At 44.4% G+C, this 21,702-nt stretch overlaps 1 protein-coding gene across 1 annotated transcript in view; it reads left to right on the top strand.

Annotated features, from left to right (window-relative positions):
* The first annotated feature begins 11,540 nt into the window (after positions 1 to 11,540).
* Positions 11,541 to 21,702, top strand: part of CACNG4 (calcium voltage-gated channel auxiliary subunit gamma 4) — a 40,996-nt gene continuing 30,834 nt past the window's right edge. The window contains exon 1 of the mRNA XM_009902670.2: positions 11,541 to 11,835. Within this exon, the coding sequence (XP_009900972.2) occupies positions 11,613 to 11,835 (223 nt within the window). The 5' untranslated portion in view covers positions 11,541 to 11,612. The remainder of the gene's footprint in view (positions 11,836 to 21,702) is intronic.

The following is a 21,702-nucleotide window of genomic DNA, read 5'->3' as shown; positions in this document are numbered from 1 at the left end:
CTCCCCCAGTATGGTGGTGGCCTTGTGGGCTGCCTGAGTGTGAAGCAGCAGTGCTGTGTCTTGTGTTTGAGTCCTGTTTGCCCTCTGTCTCAGCCTCGATTGGCAGCTCTAATATCCAGCTGTTGGCTAACCAGAGCCAACATCCTTGGTTTTGAAATGTTTCTCATGTTTCATTACACTGATGGCTTTGAATAGGAGCTGCAGCAGCAGTGTGATCCACACACTGCCAGTGCCCCTGGAGACTCAGGCTGGGGATAATCACATCCTTTTTATACTGCTAATAATTAACTATTAAAACAATTTACTAATGGATGTAGTGGCTTCTTTAAATGATGAATTGATATGATTTAGCACAGCTATGAGGTATGGGCTTGATGCAAATATTACTGAGTGAAAAGCCAGCTTGCATTACAGCCTGTTGAGGTCAGAATCTATTAGCCATAATTCCTCTTAGCCTAAATTCTCTTCATCTATGGAATAAGTGTTGGGCTCTTTTTTTTGTCCTTTTTTTTTTTTTCCCCTACAGAAATCATTTTAAAACCTTCCAAACCAGAGCTGCATGTGCTCTGTCATAGGGCAATGTATGGTCTCATTCACTAAGTGGAGGAGCATGGTGTTGACATACACCCCAGCCAAAAAGATAATAATATTACCAAATATAATAAGTTTATCAAATAACTTAGTTCAAAATAGATGAACTTTGTGTGCCTGAATAGATGAAATTACATTTACTGGCATGAACTGAATAGGTCTACTCAGGGTAATGGCTGTTGAATGGCTGTAGCATCTATTAATTGAATACAGAAACTAGTTTTACCTGATTCTGTATTTTAATAGGTTTTCCCTATTTACACAACTGTCACTGAAAGTTTAATTAGATATCTGAGATCTCCCAGATCTTGTCAAATTAATTTCTGAACTCTTGACACTTCTGTGATAATACTGTCCTAATTCTTCTCGTGGCATGTTCTTAAGAAGACTCTAATAACTATCAGTCGTGCCTGACAAAATAAAGAGGAGCTGCTATTTCTCTCCAAGAGCTGACAGCTCCATTTTTCAAAGGAGAAGGAAAGGTTGCTCACTGTTTTACTTCCCACAGCAGCAAAATTTCCAGGTATGGGACTGGCAAAAGAAAGAGTTACTTACTGTAGGTAAAGGAAATGGTTTGGTTTGGTTTTCTCCTTGCATCTTACCATTGCACTTGGATGGAAAGGTCAGGTGTGTCAGAGATGGTTAAGGCTTTGAAGAAGACAGATGTGTGTATGCAGAGAGAACATAAAGGGGATTGGAATAGCTTAAAGGAATAAGTAGAATTGGAAAGATCTGCACTTTAAACTTCATTCTCCTATTGAAGTCATTGTTAGTGCTCTCCCCCACTGAGGGAAAAATGTCTTGAAGGGGAAAAAGAGGCAGGGAAAAAAATGAAATATTAAATACATTTTTCTGGCCACCTTGACTGCTGGAATAGCAACAGTGCAAATTACTCCGAGCTTTTAGCAACTGAATAGAATCTGCTTCACCTTTCTTTCCTCTTCAGGCTTGTTTCTTCTCCAGCCCTGGGCTGGGACTGTGGGAACAAGTGTTGGCTGTGCTACAAAAGTGTGGGGGGGAACAAATGGTAGCATGTAAGCCACAAGAGAAGGCGGGAGGGTGTGTGTGTATGTGCAGCTGGGACCTGGCTGTTCTCTTATTCTCAGTAAGGCAGATTCACAGTAATTGATCTGGCTTTGGTTTGGTACCCAAAAGCTACTGCGTTTAGCCTGCTGCCCATCTGAAGTGGGAGAAAGCCCTGAGAGCCCCTGTCACCCCTACAGCCTGTCTCCATACCATGTGGCAACTGTTATCCCACCCAGTACTTGATGCTCTTGCAGGAAGCAGAATCCTACTTGTCCTCATCCCTCTGTGGGTTTATGTTCATTGTATTTTAAAATATCATCTTGGAAAGATGATGTTGAACTGGTTTGCTCTAGCCTATTCCCCCAGACCCAAGAGATCTGTGTGGTGTTTGGTACTTGAAGATCCTCTAAGAAAATAGGCATAGCCCACTCTGAGATGCTCTCCAGCATCTCCTAGCACCATGGCTGCCATCTGGAAAAGCCTCTCCCACCTCCACGCGGCTACAAACGTGCAAAGAACTGCAAATAAACCAGTATGGAATGTCTGGAGAAGGAGAAAACAGTGACACATCCTGAGTTTATTGCAGATGGGAATGGCTTCTGGCACTTTCTTTGCAAGGCTGCGGTCTGGGGTGTCTGTGGGTGTCTCGCATCAGCCGATACTCATTAAATAATCCTTTCCACCCATGCTGCCCCGTTTGGTTTGTCTGCCTCCACGATGTTCCAGGAGGGACTGATTTCGGAGATTGAAAAGCTTCTGCATCTTCTCATTACCCCTTCAATGTGCCCTCCGAGAGGGGATTTGAATTTCTGGTCCCTCACATGTAATCTTCAGCGTGCCATATTCACCACTTCTATTTATTTTCCATTTTAACGCTTGTAAGGCTGGAATGCTTCTTTTTTATAGAGGCATTACAGTGATGGGTAAAAAGTCAACATCTGCCAGCTTTTCAGGAGGGATGCTGTGAGTTTGGTTGGTTGGGGTTTTTTTCCTTGCTACCTAGAAACTGTTGTATTAATACAGATATTATTGGAATGCTTTCCTGTGAAAAATGCACAAATTCCTGTAAAAAGGCAAAAAACCCCACCCATTAAAAACAGGGGATGTGAGGGGGTATAGGGTGTGGAAGGAGCAGGTATTCCTATTTGGGATTTCCAAGTTCCATGTAAGAGCAGGTACAAATTTCAGGAAAAGCAGGGTTCTTTCTGCCCCCACCCTCCCCCAGTCCCAAAAAAAACCAGCAACCCATAACATAAAAAAATCTCCGCTGAAAGCATGGTTTTCTTTAAAACAAATAGTAACCAAAACAAAAAAATAATTCACCAGGGCAGTTTTAATGAGCCTAATGATGAAGTTTGACAGGAGATGTTGACCTTGTGATGGGTCTCTGCTGCGAGAAACGAGGTTATTTATGCAGAGAATAGCTGCTGTTATTTGTCATTCTTCTAAGTAAATTGTAGTAGGATTACTCACCTGATACCGTTGTTGTGTGGAGCTCAGTGGAAAGCTAATTTGTTTCAGGGTTTTGGAAGCCTCAGTCTCATTCTTTAACAGTTTCCTCATAGATAGCTTGGAAAAAAAATAATCTGGTTGCATCAACATACACGTGATGAACTTTAAAAAGTAACTAGAGATTTATCTGTTGAATTTCCTAGGCATATATTTACTGGATACATCACATTACTTATTTGCTAATTGAATTGAATAATTATTCAATTGAGTCTCACACAGAGGATTTTCTTTTCTCTCTCTCTCCATTAGCAGAGCTAAAAGCACATAGAAAAGCTGTAGGTGTGTTCCAGCCCTTCTTTGTGTAGATCACTCAGAAAATAGTGTCTCTTTAATAGCAGTGGCAGTAACCAACTAATCACCTGAATTAGGAAGGCTCTAGCAATTGGCAAGCGTTATCTTTTCCTCCATGTTAAATATTTTGTCAAGGCTTTTCACAACTCTGGCTGCTGCAATTTTTCCCTCTTTCTCCAAAAGCCGTTTTTTCTTTCCAGCCAATGAGACTTGCTCTCTATAACTACTAAAAGGAGGTTGGAGTGAGGTGGGGGTTGGTCTCTCCTGTCAAGTACTTGGCGACAGGACAAGAGGAAATGGCCTCAAGTTGTAGCAGGGGAGGTTTAGATTGGATATTAGGGAAAACTTCTTTTCTGCAAGAGAGGTCAGGCATTGGAACAGGCTGCCCAGGGAGGTGGTGGAGCCACTGTCCCTGGAGGTGTTAAAAACTGATGACAAGTCATCAGACCCTGGAATAAGGGAAGCATTTGGCCAGGGTTATGCCAGCCTTGGTACACCCAGCCATGGTACACCATGGTAGGGATGCTGGTGGCACCACTACTGCCATCTCAGCACAAGGACCCCTGAAGGACAGCACAGCCCCACCAGACTATCCAGAATCTTACTAATCTCTTCCATAATTTTCTAATCATTCTTCTGAGAAGAGTCTCTTGGTGGGTGAACAAAGGAGGTCATGTTGGTTTGTGATCTAATTCTTTCAGGGTATTTCTGCCTTTTTAACAATTTCAAGTACAAGGAGTTTGAGGTTTTTCTTCTGTGTTGCTTTTGATTTGGTTCATTTAATGGCCTTGATGATATTAGTTCAATGGTTGGCCTTGATGATCTTAAAGGCATTTTCCAGTCTAAATGGTTCTATGATGCCATATTTGCAGTAGATTGGCTGCTCTAGCAAAAGCCCCTTTATGAATTTTTTGGCATCTACAGTTTGCTGCTAAATGTCTATTGCTGAGCTATCTCCCCACCAAATAAATAAATAAATAATCCACACCACCATGGGAGAAGCATTTAAATATAACCTGCAGGTGTTACCAGCTAGATGTACTTAATCACTGTGTTGAGCGTAGAAGCTTCAGCTTAAACCATATCAAGTTCAAACAATTTTATATGTGGCATTAACAGCATTACTGGTTCTACTAGCTTTTCCTCCAGCACTCTGCTTTACAACAAGGTCTCTTTGGAAAAAAAGAGGAGAGGAAACCCTTGGGACCTTCTGCTGATTAAACACACCATCTTTGTCTCAAAGAGTTCAGCCATGGAGCAGATGTTTGCTGAATAAGTAAGTGTGCTGTGACCTGGCCTTGAGCAGACAGGCAGCATTTGAGGTGTGAAAAGAGCTAAAAATCAATAAATACACCACTTACCATTTACTCAGCCCAAACAAAATACTTCATCGAGACACCAGGGTAGCTTTGAAAAGTCATAGCACAAATTACAGTTCCGTGGCAACGTGGATGGCAAGGTTTGATGGCATTCTGCTGGCCATATTTACAGCTCATTGAAAACACTGTGTCAGGGTGATGTAATTATTGCTACTGCTTTTCCTCCTCTCCTTCTCACTGCTGCTGTCACATAATAGTCTGTGGAAAGAGGCTTCTTCATGAACAGTTGGAGGAGCTGCATGGACTCTTACAGCATTTATTCCACCTCCATCAGCTCATGAATAGGGAGTGGGTTTAAAGTTCTGTTCTTCTTGGCAAAAGTCCCCCTTGGGTTCTTCTGTTTCTCTCCTGCCATCTCCCTTTGCTTCCTGATCTATCCAAAAATCTAATTGCATTGAATGTGAAGACCAGTGAAATGAGAAATCCTTAACAGGCTTAAAGGCTTAAAGCCTCACATCTTAGACAATCTCAGTTCAGTGGTGGTTGGAGTGTCATGGTAAAGATTTATCTGGTTCATTATCCAACTCCTAAGCCTGAGTCTATAGGAAAACAGCTCTTTGGACCCCTAAATGCTACAAATATCTGATCAAGAATATGGTTTATTGTGAATTTGGAACATTGTGCTCAGCACTAGACTGCAGTCCCAGCAGCAGACCAATGATCTAAAAGGATTTCCTGGGTTTTTTTGTAGAAAGAAAAGATGTGTAGCATAGGGAAGATCAAATAAACCTAATTCTTCTGCATGCTTTTTCTATCACTGACCTCTCAGAAGCAATGGCTAGATTGGATTTTACCTTGCAGTTCCTTTCTTAGTAGACTGTTTATAAAAGTTTGTCAAGGTTGCTGCTGGGGTGTGCTCCCAAAAGACCATCTCTCTGGTGAATAATCGGATGAAATACTAATGGGAAAATCCTTTCACTGGGCAACAGCCTTCTTACTTGAACACTGCATTATCAGCTCAGAATTATTCAGACAGATCTGAGGAATTTACTTTAGGCAGCTTAGGAGATAAATTCAGTGCAGCAAGTTATCATGATTGATTTAAGCATTTAAGACGACTTCTAAAAACCTGTTCCGCTCAATCTGCCTCCCAAGAAGTTCTCACTGAAGCTCTTCTTTTCAGGTTCAAATGCCATCTGAGTTCAGCCAGCAACTTCCCCCTTGCTGACCAGGGGTGATACCCCTCCAGCCTCTGGGTTGCTCTGGTGACGTGGCATTTCAAAAAGCCAACCACTTTCTGGGCTGCATCAGAAGAAGTGCAGCCAGCAGGAGGAGGGAGGTAAGTCCCTTTGCTCTTGTGAATCCCCCACCTGGAGCACTGCATCCAGTTCTGGGGCCCCCATCATAAGTTAGAGAGGGTCAAGAGGAGGCCACAATGATCAGAGGGCTGGAGAACCTCCCCAGTGGGGACAGGCTGAGGAGGTTGGGGTTTTTCAGCCTGGAGAAGGCTCCAGGGAGACCTTGGAGCAGCCTTTCACTGCCTGAAGGGGGCCTACAATATAGCCAGAAGGGACTTTTTACAAGGGTTTGTAGTAATAGAACAAGAGGGAATGGCTTTGAGCTGGAAGAGGGGAGATTTAGGCTGGTGGTTAGGATCATATTCTTTACAGTGAGGGTGTTGATACACTGGAACTGGTTGTCCAGGAAAGTTGTGATGTATTTCCATTGGGTCTCGTGCTAGAAACTTCCAGCAGTGTCTCACCAGGATGTTGCCTCAAAACCCTTTGAAAGATGACGCAAATCACAGCTCCAGTCCTATTAACCCCTTGTTCTTTCTCCCACTCTCTTTTAGACTTGTGAGTAACCCCTGATCATGTTTTTAACTAATCTTTAGTGTGGCATTTACCACATCGATGAATTTCCCAGCTCTGAGGACATGGACCAGTGGTAGGACTTGGGAGATGAAATCTCTTGACAGGTAACAAGGCACAGTGAACTTTAGATCTGTGAGATGTGCCCAATATTAGTTCATTATGTAGCTGAATGTGAACGCTATTGATATTTAATATCTTACCAGGAAGCAGGAGTGTTTGAAGGACAAGCATTCATAATTTGCTTTGACATTTGACATGATCAAGCGAGTAAAGGAATAATATTCTGTTTCTCCATTGTCAAAAAGATAATGAGTTTCATAACTATTGATATTATGGGGAAAATGCAGCCTGTGTAGTGTAAAATGTGAGAGCGCTGCTAGATATTCTTCTATAAATTGTGTATAGTGTGTTCTTTTGTTGGCCCTATTCAAACACAGCATGCCTATCCTTTTTAATTTTCTGGTTTGCTGTGCAAGTCTCTAGCAAAAGAGACTTTTTTTTTTTTTTCCTTTTTCCATGAAAAAAAAATGTTTTCTTCAAATTATTTATAGAAAGAGCAGTGCTGTCATCGAGTCTGTCTCATCATATCATTCTTGGGTATCAATTTCAAGGCTCAGATGACAAACCAGAGCAGCTCCTTTTCCAATAGTAGCATCTGGCTTCCTGGCAAACTTGAAATGCAGTTATCTGGAAAGCTTCAGAGTGGCTTCTGAGCACATTTTATTTATTAGAAAGCAGTTGTGTTGCTTTGCCTCCCATGACTAAGCCAAAGAATATTTAATATATTAAAAAGAATAATAGAATTGAGGCCAAGCTGTTGTCCCTCAAGTGGCAAGAGAACGACAATATTTTTCCTTTAAGATGACGGTTTCTTCAGCTCTGAAGGACAAGCTGAAACAATTCATGCTGACTTCAGATGACCTTTTATAAGACTAAAAAAGAAATTCAGCCTCATGACTGTCCAAAAAAAAATTTCCAGTTCACCTTCTTCTAGACTCAGCTCTCTGAAATGTGGTGGTGACTTCACTGCCAGCCTCTGCTTGCTGGAGGAAGCAGACCCTCCATACAGAGTGAGGTCCTCAGAGGTGAAAGATTATGTCCTCGCAATGTAGGATAAATGATAATAGGAGGAATATGTGGGTTGGTAGGTCAGGTACTGTAGCAGCCTTCAGAAGATGTGAATTCAGCCTTCATTTTGCACAGAATTTATGAGCTTAGCAAGTCATCTGGATCCAACTGTGCAAAGGTCTCCTAATGTGGTTCAGTAGGTATCACACTAATCTGCAAGATCTTATCCAAGGTGCATAAAATATAGCTCAATGAACAACTTCAATATTACTCCTTAAATATACCTGTCACATAACTGATACCTTCTGTCACATCTCATTTTCTTGCAGGGTTCTTTGCTCGGGCTGGAGATCTTTGTGCTTATGAAGCTCTGCTGCTGATCTGGTGAGTTGAGGAGAATCTCACCACTACCCTGTATATGAAAGGAGGTTATCTGTCACTGTACAAAATGTATGAAGCGTTTCTCCAATTCTCCATAAACTGCATAATCTGCAGGAAATTATTAAGGAATTTTTGTTTCTTATTACCAGCATCAAATTATATAGAAAAGATATCAAGACCCATAGGAGATGACAGTAGTCAATTACATTGATGTCCTTATCACTTTAGGACATTCCTAGATGCTAAAACTTGTTCTCACATGCACAGAGCTAAAAGCTGAGAAAAGGACAAGGGAGGATGAAATATTTGTTGCAGGCTTTGATGATGGTTAGACTTGTATCTACATCAAAAGCTCTATTTAATTGAAGTGATTATTTTCATTCTGAGAAGGAATTCTCTTGAGTTTTTCTTGATCAATTTCCAAAAGTTTCTTGTAGTGAAAGTCTGGTGGTGTTTTTATAGATGACAGATTAAACAACAATAAAAAATCCTCATCTATTAAAGTCAATGTCTTTGACACTTAGCAGCAGCAGAAGTGATGCTAAATGGTAACATCTTGCAGTTTTCTTCTGATACCAGTGGTGTCTCTTGGGCAGGATTTTATTAGTGGCAGCTCTCACTGAATTCAGTTAAAGCCAAAGTTTGGTCTCCAAAGTAACTGTTACTCAGCTCAGAAATAAAATGATCAAGCACAGGATTTCATTTAGAGCTTTGAACATCAACATCAAGGAATCAAAATCACTCTATTTTGAGTTTCTGTTTCTCCAGTGTAAAAAATATTTCTGGGTTTGGACACTCGCCCTTGTACAGTGTTGTCTCAGGGTGGGGGGCTATGTTACAGGGGGAAGCTGTGGGCCTTTCTCTTCTCATTGTCCTGATCTTCTGTCTCTGCTCCAAGCTTGGAACAATTGGGTCTTAATTCTGATGGAGGGCAGAGGATGCTATTGCAGTGCAAAACACCCCTGCCAAGGCTGCTTTCCTGCTATGTTCAACAGTAGTATTATGGGCTGTATCACAAGCAAAGCCTGCAAATCAAAGGTTAGATGATGGGCAACCTTGACTACATACAGTGGGTCAGAGAGCTTTTGGGTTTAAGAAAAGACTACATGCTTTTTTGCCGTTGAGAAGTGTAAGCACTTTTGCCTTCCTTCTGCCACAAATGGAGATTATTCAATGGTTGGATTTAATGAATTCAGAATCCTTAGAAAATCACTAGAGCCAGACATCAATGTAAAATACTCCACCAGCTTTCAGTAGTGGAATATAATATTAGCTCTCCCACAATCTACTTCATGCATTTCAAAAGAACAGAGAACATTTTTAAACTAAAGAAGATAGCTTGGGCAGAAAATGATTGTCTGTCTTGGATGCCTCTCTGTAACCCTTTAGGAGCCAGAGTTATTTCTCACAGGGCAATAGAAACACAAACAGATGTTTTCTGTGCAAAAATGCAGGGAAGAGGAGGGAGAGATTCTATTAACTAAATTCTGTTAATGTAGCGTTACCTTGCACAATCAATAGGACCACGTGGCAGGGTTGCTGCAGGGCTGGTGGCTCCAAGCCTGTGGAAAACCCTGCAGCAGTGTGTCCCCTTTTTGTTGGTGAAGGTTGCTGAGAACCCACCAGACCAACCACCTTTCATCCTGTCTCTTGCTGGGTGTCTAAACTGGGAGGACTTGAGAAGTTTTTTTCAGTCCTAAGTCAGAGCCCTGCCCTGGTTCTAACCCTTCCTCTTCTTCATGCTGTGGAGAGCCTGACACAAACAGCTCTCTCAGGCAATACAGTAATACAAATAAATAATATTAATTAAGGCTCGATGGGTTTAAAAAGCTATGGAAATAGCTTCTCTCCTGCTGTTTCAGTATCTCATTTTCCCACTCTGTCCAAACCCCCAAAGCCCAGAGGAACAAACACATATTTTAAATGAGAAGTTTGTTGAACCTCATTAAACTTAAATGCTCAATCCAGTTTTTCTGAACGAGGCTTCACTCTGCTTTTGAGTTTACCTGACTCCATTTTTCCATCCCTAATGGAGACATTCATTTGGAAAGTGGTTTTGCAAAGGCATCGATAGACCTACAAAGCACAACTGAAAAGCATAATTTACGTGCTTGAACCAAGCATCTCACTTTGGAGCTCTTCTGTGCTTCCAAGCTTCACGTCTGAGCAATTTGCTGAGGTCTCTGTGAAACAAAGACCAGCTTTTAATTGGTAGTTGCTTTTTGCTTCCCCAGCCTTCATGAAAAGGACGAGCAGCTGAGCAGCATCTCTGCGTTGGTATGCTGAGCGGTGGAGTCACACAAGCACCTGCAGCCATCCACGCACAGCTTGGGAAGAGCGCTGTATTTCTCGAGGTTTGTAGCTCTTGTCCTCCCACTCCCTAATTCATATACATAAAACTGGTGTGCTGCCACGTTCCCTCCACACAAATGCATTAGCTGATCAGGAAGGCTTCCCATTCATCTGGCTTGTCACTTGGATGAAGTGGAGGCAGGACTGACTTGTCAACTCGCTGTGATGAGAGTCAGGGGTGGAAGGCAGAAAAACACGATAAAAAAATGGTGTAGATATTTCTCCCCTTGGTTTTCCAAAGGAAAATATTTTCGGGTGCTGGATTCTCTCCCATCCTCTTCCAACCAGGAGGAAACCAGCAACCCAAATACAACCTCCTTGCATAACTAATGGCAGAGCAAGGCCACAGGAGGAAATCACGGTTAAACCCACACACACACACTTTCTCTGCTGTAGCTTCCTGACAATTTGGGGCTTTGGGATCTCCTTGCAAGTGCTACTCTTTGCCCCCACTGTCTTTGGCCCCATTTTTACACTGATCTCCAGGGCAGCCTGTGCAGCAGGAGGAAGGTGTGTGTAACCCACCTGAGACACAGCAGTGAGGGTGCAGAGCTTTCCACCCATAAGGCGGGTAACACCTTCCTGCTCTCTGGACAAATTGTAGCCAGACTCTGGCAGGTGCAGGGGTCAAGAGCTGACTCCCACAATTCTCCTAACGTCATCCCATGAAGTTGCCACTTCACTGGTGGCATCGTGCTCCTGCTGCCATCTGAGCCCGGTGAGAGCGAAGGAACAAGGCGATGCCTGAGCTCCGCGGAGGACTGCAGACCGGGGGCTATCAGCTCGGTGCTGCGAGCTGGAGGCTGGGGGCTGTGGACCGGAGTCCGCGGACCAGAGGCTGGGAGCTCAGAACCGGGGTGCGTAGACCGGAGCTGTAAAGCGTGCGGGGGGCCAGCAGCACGTCGTGGGTCCGGTGGCTCTGCCCACCTCTTCGGGGGTCTGCACCCGCGTGGTCCCTCCTTCCCTCCCTCCGGCGGCCGGGGCGGGGCGGCGGGGCGCGGCTGTCGGCAGAGCCCGGCCCCGTGGCGGCGGCGGCGGCGAGTGGCTCCCACCCCCCTACACACACACACACCCCTCCTCCGCCCCCCGCCGCCGCCTCCGCCCCCCGCTCCGTGACTCGGCTGCCTCCCGCGGGCGGCGGCGGCTGCCGGGCGGTGTCGTGCGGCCCCCCGCGCCCGTGCGGGGACTATGAAGCACCATGGTGTGGTGTGACCGTGGCGTCCAGATGCTGCTGACCACAGTGGGAGCTTTTGCCGCCTTCAGCCTCATGGCCATCGCCATCGGTACCGATTACTGGCTCTACTCCAGCGCCCACATCTGCAACGGCACCAACATCACGACGGACGAGGCGCAGGGACCGCCGCGGCGGGCTCGGGGCGACCTCACGCACTCGGGGCTCTGGAGGATTTGCTGCCTCGAAGGTACCGGGAATGGGGGGAAAGCCGAGCAGCGCCGGGGGCGGGGAAGCAACTTCCCGGGGGGACAGAACCGGCTGCGCTCTCGGAGCTGCCGGGCAGAGCCCAAGCGGAGCTGGAGCCGCTGCCTCGGACACGGCCGAGGAGGAGGAGGATGGCGTTACCGTGGCAACCGGCATCTCCGAGATTGCCATGGGAACTGGGCGGCGGGATGCGGAGCTCTGCCCGGGGGAGTTCTGGCCAGGGGGGCGACCTCACTCAGAGACCCATCCCCATCTCGGGGGTTCAGTGCTTTGGGGGCGTCCTGGTGGGTTCGGGGCTTTGTGGTGCTTTGGGGAGCATCTAAACCCTGCAGGCTTTGGGGATGGGGACGCCTGGGTCTGTGGCCTCAAGGGATTTGGGGCTCAGCCACAGCTCTCAGGCAGGACGGTGGAAACCCAAGTTCCTCCCCGTCTACCCTCAGACAGAGACATGGGGAACCTGGTTGAAGATGCTGTTGCTAATGTTCAGGAGCCTCAGTGGACTCGGGATCACTTAGTACAGCCTAAGGGTTTGGCTAGGTAACACCAGCAGATAAAGGATGCGTGGGTTAGGATTGGGATGGGGGGCAGGACCCCCCCAGTTACCCGCAGAGGCCAAACATGTGGCTGCTTCTCTGAAAATGGAGTTGTAGCGAAGGCGCGGCGGATAACTACCGGGACAAAGAAGCACATGGGTGTTGAGAGGATTTGGCATAGCAGCTCGGAAAGCCCAGATGGGAGGCAACATCTGTCTGCCGAGCGCGCGTAGCTCCGGCCGTGGGAAACCAGCGGCTCCCCAGGATCAGGGACACATGCTGCTGACCGTGGGCGCTGAAGCCCCTCACCTGCTGGCTCCATTCCCCCCCTCGCCCCACCCCCCCCCCTCCCCCCCCCTCCAGTATGAATAGAGCCTCGGTAATGCTGGGAAAAAGGGAGAGCGGGGAGGAAAGCTGTTGACTTCTGCGAGCTGCTCTGTGGCTCGCAGGGGTGAGGGTACGCTGGAGTCTGTCTCCCCATAGTAATGCGCTTGGCACATCGGCTTCAGCGCGCCTAATTCCATCAGCGCAACTTAGCACGCATGAACTTTACCTGCCTGGTTTCCTGGGTTATGCTAACTGACAGACGGCTCAGCCGAGGTTCAGGCTAGCAGCTGTGTTCTGAAGAGTGTTTTTTTTTTCCTCCCTGGAAAAGGCTGTGGCATGGTAGAAGCGTTTCATCCTCACGTCTGTTCTCATCTTCTCCTTCTGCTAGGGATTTAAAGCTGCAGTGGAACATCGTTTCTCTCTCTAAATACCAGTTTTGCTCCCTAGTAATCATATGCATACCTAGAATAGCTATAGGAGAAGAAAATCTGTTTAGACAATAAAGAGAAAAAGAATTACTGAGATGTGAAGGTTTATGGGTAATGATGCTTGGCTTTATGACTCCTGGAGGAAATCTAACTCTCAATACAGGCTTTTATGACACCTGGAAAAGGAGGGGTTGCATCTTAGAGCTCCTGAGTCTGCTGGAGAGATGCTGAGCATCCTCCACTTGAACCAAATTGTGTCATCTTCACTGAGCTTGTTCTAGTGTCTTCAGTCTCCGTTTCCCATGGAGAATAAGTTTGTATGCATCTTGTGGGAGCTGCTGAGCTTGCTCTGCTAGACCAGGCCTGTCATCTCTGGGAGAAATCCCAGAGTTTTCCAAAGTCAGGATTTCTGTGTGGTCTTCCAGGAATCTCATTCATAGGAATGAAGTGCAGCTTGGACTGAAACTGGTGGAATTTTTGCCTTGGTTTCAACAGGGTTCAAATCAGAACTTGATTAAAAACCAGAAGGTAGTGAAGTCTGCAAACAGTGCTCAGTAATGGTGGCTGGTGCCTAGTGTTGGTGCACCACTGGGGCAGTGCCCATGTCATCCTGAGCACATGTGGTTTGCATGGATACCCATGGGAACATTCCACCCAGCAGCTGTGTGCGGGTGAACCTTGAAGCCTCATCACTTCAGGGAACAAAAAAAAAAGCATTTTGTGAGACCCATCTATCCAAGGGCAATTGAGCTCTTCTGCTCAAAATTCAAATAATCAAATTGCAAACTTACAAATTTGAAAGTTGTCAAATATGTGCTAAGAATGGACACTTTGGGAAAGCTGTCATCTGTTCACAGATATGAGGAACAGTGACTGCATTCTCTCCTACATTTTCAGTATGTTCTGTCTCTGTAGGATAAAATGTATAGAGATGTTAAAATATTCATGGTTTGAACCATGTCGTGGGACTTTGATTTCAACATGGAAAGGTTGCTCTGTCTCGTAAAAAATATGAAACTATCTCTGAAAGCTGGTTTAAAACAACAACACCTTGCCTGTTTCAGAGCATTGCTCCTTCAGAGCAAGTGGGTCTGGTACTAAAACCTACATCATAGTTGTGCTTCCAAGGAGATACACAACAAGAAAATAATTCCAGTTATAGATTTGTATAAGTGATTAAATGGTCCAGCTTTAAACCTATTTTTAGGACTATTTTTGTGATTTGGAGTAATAATTCTACAAACCTACTGAATTTATTTTAATGGTCCTAAGCACCATTTCACTCATCTCAAAAGGACGAATCTCAGATGTAATGTGCAGAAGATGAAAATGCCTTAAACAGCCTCTCTGATTACTTTTACCATGAATAAAGCACCTCACAGAGCAAACATCAGGCCAGTCAAGATTTTCCATTAGAAGGTTTGATCAAGTATATCCATCAAACAACCTGTATGCTGGATTTTGAAAGATCTGTTCTTCAGAATCCCCACATTTCGAACAAAAATCATTGACACAGAATGGAAAAGCACAACTTCCTCCTCAAGTCATGAGGGGTTCCTCAAAGCTTTCCTGCTTTTCTTCCTTGAGACAGCATTTTGCAACAAATTAGCATCCTAATGATGGCTGGAGCCATACAGTTTAGGCATCCAGCAAATCATCTTTGTCTGGAGCTGCTGCTGCTGTTTTGGGCATGAAATCATGTTTCAGTTCTAGTAGTCGATACTACTATGGAGCTTAGTCACTCAAGAAGGAGCGTTAATGATACATCAGTCAAGCTCTCGCCTATATAATCCCAATTTTCTTCTTCTAGTGTGTTTGTCAGAGCTGGAGGTAGGAGGCTCATTGAGTGGATTTTAAATAATAGCAGTGGTTTTCTGCATGGATTTTTGAAACTTGTATCCAAGGCAATTGCTGCAGGTAGGAAACTGTTTCAGGGAATTTGTGGTGTGAATGTGTAGCAGAAGTGGATGTGGCTTGACTGAGCCTCCATGGTGAAACATCCCATGGGCTCCCTGGCAATGCTGGGGTTTGGTTTTCTGGGACCACAACATCTGCAGCAGCTGCAGCTTTGACAGCTAAAGTTAAACTGTCACTGGAGTATGAAGTTCCTGATGAATCCCCCATGCAGCCATCCCTCCACACCTGAAATCTGCATCTCCACCCACCAATTAATAATAAGAGCAAATCAGTCCCATTTCAAGTGGCTGCCGTTGTGTCCCGCGCCCACGCTCGAGCTATGGTAGTTGTCACAAGCTGTGAGTCCCTGTCAAGATGGTGCAGAGCAGAGTCTTGCAAACACAGCAGATGCTGTGTCTTACAAATAATTGTGTTGTGGTCCAGCTAGCCTGAGGAAGAGAGATTAAGCCACCATCATTTTCCAGCAGCCCCTGTGCCTGTGGTAAATGCGCAGCACAGCAATGTAAGCCTGGCACAGTCTTACTCATAAGGAGGATGTGTTATTAAAATAGTTGCCTAGGAGGAGGGAAAAAAAAAAAAAAACCAAACCAACAAAAGAGAGAGAAGATTCTAAAACCACCACTTTATCCACTGAAACTGCTTATCTTGGTGAACAATCATGCTGAAGTTAATAGGACAGCTCACAATAGAGAGCTGTGCAGGCTCTGTGACATCAAGATATGAAATCAAGTACTGTACTTGTAATTTAAATTTATTCAAAGAGTATTTTATTAAGCACTTCAACATATGAAGCTCTTTGAACCCATTGTGCCTACTGTTTTTTGTATTCCCTGTTTGCCATTTAGTTTTCAAGTGGTGCAATTGGTTATTTAATTCACATGGACCCAGGTGTCCTTCCTGACTGGGCGGCTGGAGGGTTTCTAATTGGGAGGAAGGATTGAGCAAATCATTTATGACTTGAAAACTTGCATAGCACCTCCCCCCTCCCCCCTCCCCACTCCATTTGCACAATTATTTGCAGGTCTTCCGGCTTGGATGAATGCACACAAACATGGGAGCAGCAGCAGGCGCATGCGCCGCTTCCATGGATACTCTTGAAAACAAAATAAAAATGCTTATACAAATGTTTGAGGCAAGCAAATAAAGGCAGGCTGCCGTCCATCAATGCTGCAAATCCATGGCTCTTCCCCAAAGGGTGAATATTTGTTAGTAAACTTGCTCAAAGCAGAGCTACGGAGTCCTAGCCCCACCACCATGTGTGATAAACTAAGCACTGTGCATATTTGTATTCAAGTGCAGTTGCCAAAGTTTTGTTTGTCGAAGAACAAGTGTCACTTTAATATCAGGCATGACCTGCCTGGGAGGTTCTAGCCACTTAATGAGATGGTTGGTCCACTCATTCTTTGAAGGCATGTGAGCCTAGAATCACACTATGGAAGAAGGCAACTGCACGTGGAGGAAGTACAAATGGGCATCTCAGCTGTAAAAATCTTACCCTGTGTGTGCCATAGCCTGTTCCTAGGACAATCTGTACGTATTTTGTACATGCTTTATGAGGAGCAAACGTTCATCTGAAAAAAACCCCAAACCCACCCAATTTGAGTCTTTCAAAACAAACCCGTTGCAGAAGGACTTTTCTGAGAGCCAGCCCATATTTTTCATTCTTTCTTTATGTACATCCTGCTCATCTCATCTCTGTTTCCTTGGTAAAACACAGGCTAGTGAGGAAGTACCTGTACTGCACTCATTGGTTTTTTAAAGCATTTCTTAGCGCTCCAGCATCCCCTTTGCAACAGTGCTGGAAGCAGTGCGGTTTTGCCAGCAGTTGATGGAGTGATTTCTGACAGCCTTTTTAGTGTTGTTTTTTTTTTTTGTGGGTTTGTTTTTTGGGGTTTTTTGGTTGTTGGTTGGTTTTTTTTGAATCAGCATTCCATTTGCTAGAGAGAGTTTCTGAATTTGGAGCAATCTTTAGAGATGCAGAGCTCAATCTCTTTGATATGTTGTCCACAGCGTAATATATTTGAAAATGCTGAGAAGTTTTGTGCTGGGGGAGCTGTCAGGCGAAGATGGGTTAAGGCATTATCTGTTCTCTCCTCAAATAAAAGCACAGATCTCCTAAATGTGCCTCTTTGAACATTTCTAACAGAGGGTCTCAAATGACTGTATTGATGTAACAAAACCTCCATTCTTCGTGAGATGCTCTGTGAAACAAGGATCTGAAGCTAATTGAACGAATATATGTTGCTTAATGAATTCATTCCTGTCTTAAACTCAATCTCCTATATAGCCAGTAGGGAGCTATCAGGCTACACCAAGGCTTTGGTTTTTCGTCTGTGGCTCTTAGCACATCAGATAGCCCAATGCAAAGCTTAGAACCCAAAGACTTTCTGTGCATTAGGGTACTCCCTGAATCATTAAGGTTGGAAAAGACCTTTGAGGTCATCAAGTCCAACCATCAATCTGACACCAGCGTGACCACTAAACTATGTCCCAAAGTGCCACATTACACATTGTTTTAACTCCTCCAAGGATGGTGACTCCACCACTTCTCTAGGCAGCCTGTTCTGATGCCTGACCACTCTTTCAGGAAAGAAATTTTTCTTTACAGAAACAGAGAAAAGCAGGTTTCATCTCATTTTTAATACTTCTGAGGAAGTAGGAGTACTTGGATATGGAGTGTAGTCTGAAATCTGCTGTTGATAGCTCTCAGCACCCAGAGATTTAGTTGGTGTTTGTGTGGTTTGTGTTTCAAAGAGCTGAGCAGTGATTTCTGTATCCCCAAGCTGGAAATGGAGAGGGAGGAGGAGGATGGATGATGGGCTTGTGGGTCTGGGCTTTGCTCAGTTTCCTACCTGATTTGGAACCAGTTACTTTATCTTTCTGCCCCTGCCTAGGAGGGATAAGTCTGCTTCCTTCCCACCCACTTCCCTGCTGGATCAACAATAAAAGGGAAAAGAAGATGTGGAGAAACTGGGACACGGCAGTAGGGCTGCCCAGCTGAGAAAAGGTGCATGAACACTTACTGGGTTTGAAGCATTTTTGCTTGCAATTTATGTTTTATACATGCAATATTTTGTGTTTAAGCATGTCTTCCTTGAGGGACAGGATTAAGGCTGAGTCTCCACCTACATAAATTTAACTGCTTTCTAGGAAGGCAGTGGAATTATGCCAATATGAAGCCAATGTAAGAGGAGGGATCGTAGATCTGTCCCTTCAACTGGACCTTTTCCTGCTGTGGTCCTTCTTTCCTGAGCCAAGACTCCTCTTGGGAAATAAATCATCCTATCAAAGTGAAAACCTGGTCCTGCTCCCAAACATTACTTTGTGCTTATCTTCGTTTGATATTTCTGTTTACTGGTATTTATTATGTTGCAGACTTATGGTTCAGCATCCAAATCCTTACCAAACAGATGGCAAGGCAGGATGCACAGGAGAAGTAAAATAAACAGGATAAATGCACAGCTGCCCATATGTCTAAGAGCCTGATACACATTGAGGTCTTCAGAACAAAAGGATGTTTTCGGTAGGCATCTCCAGTGCTGAGCAAAGCTCCTCACTATTTTCTACCTTCCCCTAAAGTCTCTCTCTTCTTCAACCTATTTTCATCTGTTAAAATATATTTTGTTCTCCTTCTTCCATTCCCAGACACTTGCTTCCTTCAGTTATTTCTCTGCACTCCCAAAGCACATCAGGTCATTTTACCTTCAAAATTTTACAGTGGAAGTTTGCTCACTTTTTTTTTTTTTTTTTTTTTTTTAAATTTCAGAGTGGGGTTTGGGTTTTTTTTCTTTGGCTATTTTGAGGGCACACAGAGGTGCTGGGGAGCACAGCACCATTTGAGACGGTGACTTGCTCTGTGCTGAGATTTATTATAATACTAATGATAAGTGGCCTCTTCAATATCTCAAAATAGCAAGCCTCAGGGCAAGCTGCCTGTAGGATGGATAGCCCAGCCTAGACAGACTTTAGCTAGATTCCCCTTCTAATCCAGGCACATTTTTGCCAGTTGTTGTATGCTGTGGGTTGCATGCAGTGAAAAGCGTTGAAGCAGTTCTTGATTTAGCCTGGCAGATCATCCAGCCCCTCTTTCTTCTCCTCCTTCTGGCATCCTGTTGTCTTTACATCTTTGTTCTCATTCTCTTTTGGCCTCTTCTTGCTGAAATGCTCTAACTTTACTTCAGCTTAAAAGGTTCATTCTAAATTAGCTTTCCAATGGTGGTGCAAGAGTCTTTCTTTAGAAAGCTGGTAGCTGCTGCCCCAGGTGGAAATTGAAGATTTGTATTTCCTCTTCTTCACTCTTGAGCATCTTTGTGCCATCCTGCAATGACAAATGCATAGTCATAGACTTATCAAAAGATAGGAGGTTTGGGTTCTCTTTTCTCTACCTGTTCTACTTTGTTTCCTTGCTTACAAACAGCACTGTTAAGTTCTTCTTTAATAGAAGTGAATCTTTTTTTTTTGCCACACATTCCGTGTGGAGAAATGCAAGACCATAAACCTGTGGTCATGATACAGAGAGAAAGGTACTGGGAGCGTGCGTTGTGGAATTACAGTATTTCCTCTGCAGCTTGCCAAGATCTGATATGAGTTAACCTCTTTTATTGTTCTTTTTTTCAAGCATTCCGCCTTTTAATTGCTGTTTTGGAATCGTGCCACTTAGTTATGCCCTTTGAATGCTGCTCATTTAGCCAGTCCCATTAGCTGGCCAATGCCAAGTATTCCAAAGACACTGAAAATCGACACGCGTGCCCTGATTGAGTGGGAGAGGTACCCAGTTCAGGGAGGAATTATCACCCTCCTTTAGCTGCCAGGGTTTAGGGTTGTTTGATGTGGGTTGGGTTTTTTTGTTTGTTTGTTTTTTTCAGATTGAGTTCATAACCATTTTTAAGTCACTGCCAATTCTCTACTGGAGGTTTCAGATCAGTTTTCTCCCATTTACACATTTTAAATAAAGCCATTTTATGTGGAATATGGATGACTGACTGTTTTCTCCTGTCCAAATATATAGCATTCAATAATGTTAGGATTGTTATTGTGTCTTCCTTGCCTCCCAGAGGCACAGTTTATCTATTGTTGCCGCAAGGCATTAAAAAGGAACCATGACATGTTGCAATTATGACTTGAAATAGGATCTTGCCAGAGGTACGTTGCCTAAATATAATCAAATCTAAAGTGCAACTTATTGTATATCCCTACCTTAGAGCTGTGCATACCTATCTCATGGCTCACTGGGTATCAGTGATGGCCATTAGCAAGGCTCTGCATAATTTCGTTGCAAGAATTGTCGTGTTGTTGGATTTGGTTTGTTTTCAAAGCTCAGCCCCCAGCATTCATTGCAAGCAAATGAAATAGCAAATTCTTAACGTGGGAAGACCTTGTGACTGTTTAGACTGAGTTTTCAGAGGTAGTCAGATATGAAAGTTAGTCACATCCCTTCATATGACTCACTAACGCAATAGTGGGCTTTAATCATCTTTGTCCAGTGGAGCTTCTAAACACAGGTAGACCATAGCAATGCTCCTTTACATACTTGCATGTACATTTTAATGCCAAACCGGCTGGAGTTTGTTTCTTTGCATGTTTGTTTTTAGCAAGCTGATGAAACCGCAACATGTGTTATGTTGCATCACATTTTTATCCACGTGGATCACTAATAGGGTTGAAGCCCTTGATTCACTCAACAGAGCTCTATTACTTGAGCTGGTGGAGTAAATAACCCTAAATGGATTGTTGTACTCCAGATATACCTTTGCTGGTGGCAGAGAGGTTATTTGTTGGCAACTCTGAATTGCCAGCTTGGCAGTTCTGCCTGAAACTTGGGCACTTTGGGCACGTTCTTGCACTGGAAATTTGTTTCCAGTGCTGGTTGCAGAGGAAGAGCCTCAGACTCTTCATCTGTTTCCCCCCAGACTTAACGTCCCCTGGTTCTGCCATGCCACCGGCCATACATCCAGCTGACAGCGATTTATTCTGTACAATTAGAGCTCATCAGCATTGTTAACGATTTCAACTGGATTTTATTAGGGGAACTGTTGGAAAATGTCAGTATCAAGCAGAGCTTTCCTAGACACGATGAAATACCAATTAATAAATCAGGGAGTTAAGTAACAGTTTGGAAATGGCTTCATAAAACCAGGGATGCCAACCTTGACCAGTTGGGTGCTCATCCTCATCCTCCTGCCAGCAGGCAGCAGAGCATCAGTTACTCCCCATTATGGCAATTTGGGGTTGACCAGTGTGCTCTTTGCAGGCAGATCGACCATTTCCAGACAGACCAGTAGGATGCAGACGGCCCCAGTCCAAGAGCCCCTCTACATTTATGCATGTGCTGAACCCAAGCCAATAAGCCTGGCAAGAGGCTGAGTTTCTTGGCTCAGGCTTCGCTCTGCTTGGATCTGCCCACCCTGCGTTTGGATCAGAGCAGGTCCACGTCCCCCCAGCTCTGCCCACTGCGAAAACACATTTTTGTCTGTCAACAAAAGGTACTCTGAGATGATGAGCAGTCTTTTCAAAGGCTCTGGCTTATGAACTCTGCCTTTCCAGTGAAGGCTTGTCTTTGAAGCTGGTGTTGCATTGTGAGTCAACAGGATTTCCTCCTTTGAGTTACTTAGGTGGTTTTATCCAAAGTGATGCCACTATCTGCTA

Source organism: Dryobates pubescens, chromosome 20 (assembly GCF_014839835.1).
Source record: "Dryobates pubescens isolate bDryPub1 chromosome 20, bDryPub1.pri, whole genome shotgun sequence".
In the NCBI taxonomy this organism is placed as follows: domain Eukaryota; kingdom Metazoa; phylum Chordata; class Aves; order Piciformes; family Picidae; genus Dryobates; species Dryobates pubescens.
The sequence above is the reverse complement of the archived record's forward strand: the minus strand, read 5'-3'. Positions and strand labels throughout refer to the sequence as shown.